At 36.7% G+C, this 9,679-nt stretch overlaps 1 protein-coding gene across 1 annotated transcript; it reads right to left on the minus strand.

The window, feature by feature from the left end:
• Positions 1 to 1,250: 1,250 nt before the first annotated feature.
• Positions 1,251 to 7,416, minus strand: LOC137092224 (cytochrome P450 2K6-like). The gene is made up of 9 exons (XM_067456487.1): positions 7,184 to 7,416; positions 4,864 to 5,026; positions 4,091 to 4,240; positions 3,848 to 4,008; positions 3,488 to 3,667; positions 3,255 to 3,396; positions 1,960 to 2,144; positions 1,735 to 1,876; positions 1,251 to 1,653 (listed from the first exon to the last, which is right to left on the minus strand). Exons 1-9 carry the CDS (start codon positions 7,385 to 7,387, stop codon positions 1,466 to 1,468), a joined length of 1,515 nt encoding a protein of 504 aa, XP_067312588.1. The 5' UTR covers positions 7,388 to 7,416; the 3' UTR covers positions 1,251 to 1,465.
• Between the last annotated feature and the right edge of the window lie 2,263 nt (positions 7,417 to 9,679).

Consider the following 9,679-nt stretch of genomic DNA (forward strand, 5'->3'; position numbering starts at 1 on the left):
ATTTCATGACTGCTTCTTCTGTAATTTTATGACTAGTTTCAATAGTTATGAAGTTGAAGCATTAAGAAACAAAATATCACTTCTTAGACAGCAACATAGTGTCGGCCCAAATCCATCCCACATCTGGTACAAGTGTAATCCACATGTGCCAGATGTGGCCCGGATCTTGGCCGATGAAACTTGGTGTATGGGTTGTAACAATGAAAAGATCTGTGTGAGATCTTCCAAAAACACTACAACTTCTTGTGTAAAGGTTGTGACACATATAGTACAAACCTCAACAATAGTGACAATAATATATATATATATATATATATATATATATATATATATATATATATATATATATATATATATATATATAGTAAAATAATTTAGCTGCATAATATATTTATGCCACAATGCTTGCTGGGAGCAATGAAGGAGTTGTGTGCTGGCATGAAGTATGTCATCATTGTTAAGTATCATTTGATTTTTGGATGTCTGTGAGTGTCTAAAGAGCACCATAGTTTATAACTTCGTGCCCACAATATAGTTTCATAATTTTGATCTTGGCCTGAATGTGGAATGTTAACTTGAAACTGTCAACAATGGCATGTATCCTGCAGGCAGAACTTGGCCGTGTGTGGATCACAGCAAACAGTCTGCCATATCATATAAAGCGAACTTCCCTCTTTATGCTTCTTTCTTCTACATACCCCCCACCCCACCCCCCTCGTGTGCACACTCACTAATCCCAAACCTCCACCCCAAGTCATTCTTGTCGTTTATTGGCTTTATTATGTTTTGTTGTCTAGACTGCCCAAGTTTGTTTTGTTGCCGTTTGTGGAACTTGTGCTGACTAGAGGAGACTGCATTTTTTATAGCGTGTTCAGGGGACAGGCAACTACCAGATAGTGAGGAGATGTTTGCTGTATGTGAAAAAAAATGTTTTGGCCTAAAAAAACGTGTGACATTGCTTATAGCACTTTTAAGTGAATTAAATTAATGTCTGAATTCACTCTCTTCTTTTCATTCACCCTGTCAAATGGACTATATTTGTAAACTACATGAAGTTATAGGCTGTGATTTGATGTAAGATAATGAATATTGTATTTTGAGTGAACCTTGAGCACTGTTAATTCACTGTATTTTCCTGAAGGCTACTTTCTCGTATTTACCCATCAGTAGGCAGCTATTTCCAAAGTGCTTCCATAAGTGCAATTTACATGCTAACTTTTTTTGGGGGGTTTAAGCATTAATACCAACAGTTGTTTCTAATGACTTTAATGTGAAAAAATATTTTTACATATTAAAATTCTTATATATTCTTCTTACATAAGAAGAGCAAAGCCACTATGCCATCTAAAGGAAGAATCTTATAAACATTGAACGTGTTTCCAAATGAAACCTAAATGCAACACAAACACACATTAAATGACCATGTTAGTCCAATACAAGTTAATATTTTGCAGTATATATAACTTTATGACCGCTTTACTGCACACAGTTTGTATGGGTTCGGGTTCAGGGTGAAGCCCACGACTGGAGTGAGATCCAGATCATCTTCAGACACTCCAGGAGGAGGAGTGAAGCGGAAATGCTGAAGGAGGGAAGTGAAGAACAGGAAGAGCTCCATCCTGGCCAAACTCTCTCCAGGACAAACCCTGCGGCCTGAGAAAACAATAAGCAAAGTATTAACAAAAATCACCTCTGATGGCATAATATAATTGGTGATTTAGAAGTCCATTGAACCTGCAGAGAAGGGCATGAAGGCGTCCTTCTTGACAAACTGTCCCTGCTTATTTAGGAAGTGTCTTGGGTTGAAGCTGTCAGGAGTTTCCCACTCATTTTCATCCCTTAATACAGATACCAGTAGTGCGAACACACTGGTTCCCTGCACAAAACAACACAATTGATCAATGATAAATGGTGCAAACGCATAATCAAGAACACAGCATGCTCTTATTGGAGCCAGACCTTCTTGATGAGGTATCCGTTCAGGTGAACGTCACAGGTGGTCTGATGGGGGGTACCAAGGGGTACTATGTTTGCAAATCTCTGCGTTTCATGGATCACAGCGTCTGTGTATGGTAAGTTCTTTCTGTCTTCCACCACTGGCTGACGTCCACCAATCACTCGACCAATCTCATCTTGGACTTCGTCTTAGTTAAAAAGACCACAGTATGAACGTATATAACAGCATTACTGAATAGCTGGCACTTTGCATGGTTAATAATTACATTTTCAGACTTATTAAAATTATTATAACATAATGCAATAGTCCTGGTTTTAACTTGACTATAATTGAGGACTCTATGTTGACTGTAAACAATAATTAAGGGGCAAACACCGAAGGTGCTTATTAGGCGCCTATTGTATCTGTTCCTGTATTATTATTCTTCCACCATTGAAGTCTATGGCAGCCCATAGTTTGTAGGAAAGTTGTAACAATTTGACATTCTGACAGAGGACAGTGACAACATTAAATACACCAATTTTGAAAAATCATATCCACTGTGGCGGAGCAAATCTTCACAATCTCCGACCGCTGTGTCGAGCAACACAGCTGGAAACACCGCTGGTAAGCGAGTCATCTTTTGTTCTGAAAAGGGCACTTATCAATGCATGCTCCCTGGCAAATAAAACCTTCATTTTAAACGACTTTTTCAACACGCAAGCCTTGGACTGCCTCTGTATTACAGAATCATGGATTTAGCCTGGAGAATTATGCGGGCTTGCTGAACTGGTATCACAAGGATGTAATTTTTTTAACACCCCACGTGTGTCAGGTCGCGGAGGGGGTCTAGTGATTATTTTAAAAACGCCTTTCCTTGCCGAACTCTTTCCACTGTTTTGTATCACAGTTTTGAGAACTATCTCAACTACTGCTGGGAAACCCTGTTGCTTTGTTGTATCGTCCACCTAAGCAAAACTCTAACATTCTTAATGAATTTGCTGCGTTTGTGGGGGATCTTGCTACTACCCATGATAAAATATTGCTGCTGCAACCTGGTTTTCCCAGTTGGTCTCCCATCCAGGTACTGACCAGGCTCAGCCCTGCTTAGCTTTAGTGGGAAACCAGTCTTGGGCTACAGGGTGATATGGCTGTTGCTTAATTATTAATACTAATAAATTCATACTAATTATAAGTATTAATTGTCATTTCTTTGTAATTATTTGCAAAAATTCACAAGCAATTTCTAAGTTACAATTGTTTCAATACCTTTTTTCCCCCAGTATTCAAATATATGCATGGGCATTTGCAGCCATACCTTGTATTTCAGGGTATTTGGCCATGAGCAGAAGACTCCAGCGAAGTGTTGTGGCTGTAGTGTCAGTGCCAGCAGCAAACAGGTTGTTGATTGTACAATGTAAATTCAATGAATGGTACAAAGAGTCTGTTTTGCCAGATTCCTGCAGAAATCATGACAATGATTTCAAAATATTTAAGATGTCAGAACATTAAAAAGATTATTGCCATTTGATTTAAAGCTATAAACAGTACCTCGTCCTTCTGCTGTCGTATCAGGAAACAGTCAGCGATTCCTCTGGGCTCCTGAAGGTTCAGAGTCTTCTTCAGACCATTTATTATTTCCTCGCTTTGTTTGATTGTGTCTCTGACGTTATTCACGATACGTTTCTGATTAGCCACAAAAGGACGAAGCCAGGGAAACATGTTGTAGAGCTGCAAACAAGGAGAATTGCAAATAATTATAATGTAATAATTGAACACTGTACAAACAGCATGACTATCACTCAAAATCATACATAAAACATAACAAATATTTATTGTATTTCTTGAATAATAAAAATATATAAATCCTTGTATGAATTATTGGTGGATTGTACAGCAATGTCTGGGTACCTGAACTGAAGCTGATCCAGTCATCTTCATATTTTCGTAAGTTCGTTTGATCATGTGATGTAACTTAATGTTGGTGTACTCATATCTGGTGCCGAAGACAATGGCTGAGATGACGTTTGAAACAGCCATGGCAACTGATAGAGTTGTATCAAATGGTTTTCCTGCACATGGGCGAACAAGATGTTAATACTTAAATCAGTTTCAGTCACATTATTACCTTGTCCTTGTGGTTCACAATCTTACCTTCAAACTTCTCAAATTCCTCTTTTAAATGTTGTGTTTCTTCAATTATAATCTCTTCACTTCTTTTCTTGCCCATTCCAAAATCTCGCAGGTTCGAGAGAGCAAAGCGTCTCATTTCTCTCCAGTTTTCACCATTGGAAAACACAATCCCTACAAAAGAATTTTTTTTATCCATTATTCCAAAGTGGACCTCACATTTCAGAAACTAAAATACAAACAGATGATTTATAACTGTATACAAGTCTGTTTATATCTTGTCACAATGTGTTTTGGTGTTGTTTCATGTTTTTAAGTTTGTCATTATGGCCTACAATGTTTTTCCACAAGGTTGCGTTGTTCTATGTTCTAGAGTGAGCATCAGGAACAGGCGTGGTGCATTACCAGTGATTGCGCTCCAGTCAAGAGACATGGCGGAGTTGGACTTAGGCCGTTCACCTTTTCCTCTTCAGTTCCAGATTGTTTTTCTTGTCTTTATTTTTTCTTGAGTTGTTGTATTATTATTTTGACTTATTTTCTATTAAATTGTTATTTGTTAAATTGAGTTCTACTTGTGTGGCCTCTTTTATTATGTTAAAATAAATCAAGATGTGATGGAGCTTTCTCTGTAGTCGCCTGCAAAGCTTTTAACAGTGTACCAAAGGTCAAGTTCAACACTTGAACAGTGTACCTTTGAACAGCAGGGCCTCTCTATCAGTGGATGCTTTTAAATCCACTTTAAAGACTTATTTTTACTCTCTAGTGTTCGAGTGATGCTGTGAATGTAAAAACCTTACCATATCCCTGGTTGAAATCATGGAATATGGGTGTAATATCTCTGTCTCCAAACTCCTCTGAAAGGTTCACCAGTGCCTGTTTGACGGTCTTGTATCCTGATAATATTACCACTTTTTTGGGGCCCAAGTGCACTGTGTAAACTGAACCATATTGTTTTGACAGCTGCAAGAGAGAAAAGATCCAGGAAAGCCATTAATGTCTGTCTGTCTGTCTGTCTGTCTGTCTATCTATCTATCTATCTATCTATCTATCTATCTATCTATCTATCTATCTATCTATCTATCTATCTATCTATCTATCTATCTATCTATCTATCTATCTATCTATCTATCTATCGACACATAGCACAACACCTCCATAGTATTCCCTCAATGGTCACATATTACCTATATTACTTATTAACCTAGTGTGAACAGCGACCTAGTTTGTTAAATGCATAATCAGTCTATCTATGTATTGGCATCAGCTTATCTATGCCCCCTCTTTTTGTGCTTTTGCCCAATGGCATGAATTGCCTAACCAGCAATAGTGGCAATTATGTTCTTTTTCTAACTAAAGACAAAGGAGATTCAACAGACTTTATTAATTATATGGTAAGATAATATATAATATTGCTATTAAATAAATGTATTAATTCCTTAATAGCATAATAACTAATAATGTAAATGAATGTGTTAATTAACACAATGGCAAAAGCTATGTACTTCAACTTCCAGTTGTCTGCTTTAATGAATCATTAGCTAATGATTTACAAAGTTATAATTATTTTATGACTTTATTTGTTGAGGCACATCACTATTAATTAATTGTTAAGTAATATGTGATTTTGGTTATGGGTTTTGAATACATTATACAATTATACAATACTTGGAGATACATCAAAGATCTTCATCAATGATTGTATATTAAGAGCATGGACATGTTTGTGTGCATTTTGTTTTGTGATTTCACCGGAAAGAATAGTTTCTCTACGCAACGGCATTAAGCGATTGATTGACGCACTCATCTGTGTGTGAAGACTGCACGAGCCAAAAGAGAACGTTAACCCCGCCTACGTTAATTTGATCTCAATCATTTTGACATTGACGAGCACTGTTAGACTACATTCATTTTGACTGTCTGATCAGCCTCACATCCTGTATGTCAATCACACGGTGTCATTTATGCATTTGGCAGACGCTTTAATCCAAAGCGACTTACATTGCATTCAAGGTACACATTTTTACATTATTGTCAGTTCTTGCTTTCCCTGGGAATCGAACCCATGACCTTGGCGTTGCTAGCGCCATGCTCTACCGGTTGAGCTACAGGTGTCATCCAATTATACTGCACGGTCATCCAATTATACTACACGGTGTCATCCAATTATACTGCACGAGGAAGGTCCGAGCCAACACACACACGCACAGGCGTTTGTTTTTGTGAACAGAGGGGGCAATCCATTATCATAATGATTTTTATACCATACAAACCATGTTTTCTATCCCTCTACCTACCCATCACAGGAACCATTCTGTAGTTTACTTTCTCAAAAAAAAAAACTAATTCCATATGATTTATAAGCCTTTTAAAAATTGGGGACATGGGTAATGTCCTCGTTAGTCAGCCTCTCCTTGTAATAGCTATGTCATACCAATGTTATTATACAAATTTGTGTCCTGATAGGTCACAAACACACACACGCGCACAAAGTGAGGAATTTTTTAATTTCTGAAAATAAAATCATTAAGCGCGGCACTTGCACTAAGACTACATTTAAAAGATGTGTTTCAGAACAACGCGTGGGCCTAACACTAAACTTTGATGTAAAGTAGGGGGCCACAAAATATCATAGGCCCGCAGGCTGCGACCCATGATTTAGGATAATGTCTTGTTTGCATGTTCACCTAGTCACACATTAACCCCGAGACCCATTCATAAACTCGATCTAAATCACGACTGTTTATTAGCCTAAAGTTAGAACATTGCCATGATTGCTGGTTAGCACTCATGAAGACAAATGAGATTCAACAGACTTTATTAACTTTGCATACTCAGAAAAGCATGAATGAATGCAAACCAAACAATATATTTACAAGATTAGACAGAGAACTGAACAGAATACACAGGAGGTAACAAAATAACTCAATTAGACACAGGTGATGATAATGAAACAAACTGGCACTCACTAGGACACTAGGTCAACCTACAATTTCAGGGAACACAGGCAAATGGGAACAGAATTAAAACAATTAATCTAAAAAAAAGAAAAAGAAAAAAAGAAATAGGAACATGTTTAAATAGTAGGTACAATCATCTGATTTAAACATTTTTGCTCACCTCCCACAAACTCATGTAGGATTTCTTGAGGTCGAGCATGTGCAGGTTTCCCAGCAGAGGCAGTGGTTTGGGTCCTGGAGGATATTTTCCCTCATCCTGGGAGCTGGAGTTGATGAAGAAGAGAAAAATAACCAAAAACAACAGCAGGACAAGTATGGCACCTGTGCTGGAGCTCTGTGAGAGTAACGCATCTATTAAAGCCATAGTCAGAGAGATCTTTAAGTTATGTTGGCTATAGTCTTGCTCTTATGTACTCTGGAGGTAAAGTATAGGAGGGGCCATAAGAGAGGGTAACCTTTACTCGAAATTAAAGGAATCTGAGATCAGAGTCAAACAAAACACACACACACACACACACACACGCACACACACACACACACACACACACACACACACACACACACACACACACACACACACACACACACACACACACACACACACACATATACATATATATATATATATATATATATATATATATATATATATACACTGTAAAAAAATTGTGGTGGTTTTTGTTGGTTTAACTTAAACAAGTAAGTAACCTGGTTGCCTTAACATTTTGAGTTTATTGAAATTAAAAATGTGAGTTGATACAATGAAGGAAATTAGTTTAATAAATAGAAACTCCAAATATTTTTGTATCTGAACCACATAAAAAATGTGATAAATCATGAAAATAGCACAATTTGGCATGTTTTACTGCGTCATCAGAAATAACACACAGATAATTACCCAATATGCTTACAAAATCTGTTAATAATATTTTAATAAAGGCTGTCTCAAAAATCTCAAAAAAATGTTCATTGTATTAACTCAAAATTTTAATTTCAATGAACTCAAAATTTTAAGGCAACCAGGTAACTTTTTTTCTAAATAATTTTTTACAGTGTATATATATACACACACACATTTATTTGTGTGTACACGCACACAAATAAATGTAAAAATAAACAAATAAAAAGGTATTCATACTTTTATTTGAGATATATATATATATATATATATATATATATATATATATATATATATATATATATATATATATATATATATATATATATATTTATTTATTTATTTATTTATTTATTTATTTATTTATTTATAAAATATTTTATTAGATGCCCATAAGTGTCACACAGGGAATGAGTGAGTTAGGGATGTGAGGTATCAAAAATCTTATATCATGATTTTAGTCATAACATTACCTTAACTGTATGTATGTAGGGTTAAGCCACCCACTATAAAGCCTATAAACAAAGCATCCGGCTGTCTTTGAGTTCACATGAACAACGGTTAAAGTTACTTGTCAGGCTACTGACGAATTCCATAATTCCTCCATTCAACTAGGCTTAGGACATCGATAGTCAAGCAGACCTATATCAACCCAACCACGAAACATAATTGGGAATAACATGCCTTAACTTAACACTAATCGACAACAATGACCTGGGGTCAGCTTCCTTTGCTGTTCATCCAGAATTCCAAGATCAAGAAGTGAATATTCGTTTATGTTTTTTCTACAAATCTTTGCGTTGATCATAGACTGTAAAACGTTGACATGTACTAAACGAGTGGAATTTGCACAGCAGCGCCACCACACCTTGATTGTCATGACTAGAATAGCATATAGTTATCTTTATTGAAGTGAATTAGATTAAAATGGCCGTCATCTATGAATTAATTATATTTTTGAGTGTTCATCACCATGGTAACTTACACTACATGGCTAACCTGCTCTGGAGCAGGTCTTATTCTGGATTAGAGAACGCAAACACTTTCAGGTGCACGCGCTTCAGAGTTAATCGCTAACTCTGGATTAAACTCTGGATCTAAATCAGGTTGGATTTATCAACTCTAAACCTTTGAAAACTTTGAAACTCAGAGTTTGTTCAGCTAGCTTCATACAACAGGCCTCTGGCCAGTAGCATATTATTTAACAGAATTAATAACAAAACACAATTCAGTGATTACGCTTAAATTTCATCAGTCACTTTATGTTGATAATCGTCATTAACCGCCATCACCTAAACCTGCTATTCTGTTTCTGATTATTCTGCCACAGTACAAGAAGCTTTAGAAAACACAGTTAAAGCAGCCAGAGGAAAAAAAAAAAACATCATAAAATATTTTCACTAAACACTGATCCCCATGATGGTGACTTCAAATGTTTGTTCTCCAGCACTGCTTCTGTGTTATTTGAACAATCAGTAGTGTGGAAACATACGAACACTGAGCAGTGTTAATGATTTAACTGTTACCCCTTTTTCACCAGAATGATCCGGGTGCTAGTTCAGAGCTTGTGCTAGTATCAGTTCGGAGTTGGTTTTGACTGATGAGCCTTCTAAGAACCGGTTTGCCTTTCCACATGAGCCACCACAGAGCCAGGTCTTACATCACTTTATATGTCTCATCTTTCTCAGCAACGCTAGCGATGCAGCAGCAACACAAACACTGAAAAACAGGCTTGCTCGAGATTCATCAGCGCTGCAC

Source organism: Pseudorasbora parva, chromosome 2, assembly GCF_024679245.1.
Source record: "Pseudorasbora parva isolate DD20220531a chromosome 2, ASM2467924v1, whole genome shotgun sequence".
Lineage (NCBI taxonomy): Eukaryota > Metazoa > Chordata > Actinopteri > Cypriniformes > Gobionidae > Pseudorasbora > Pseudorasbora parva.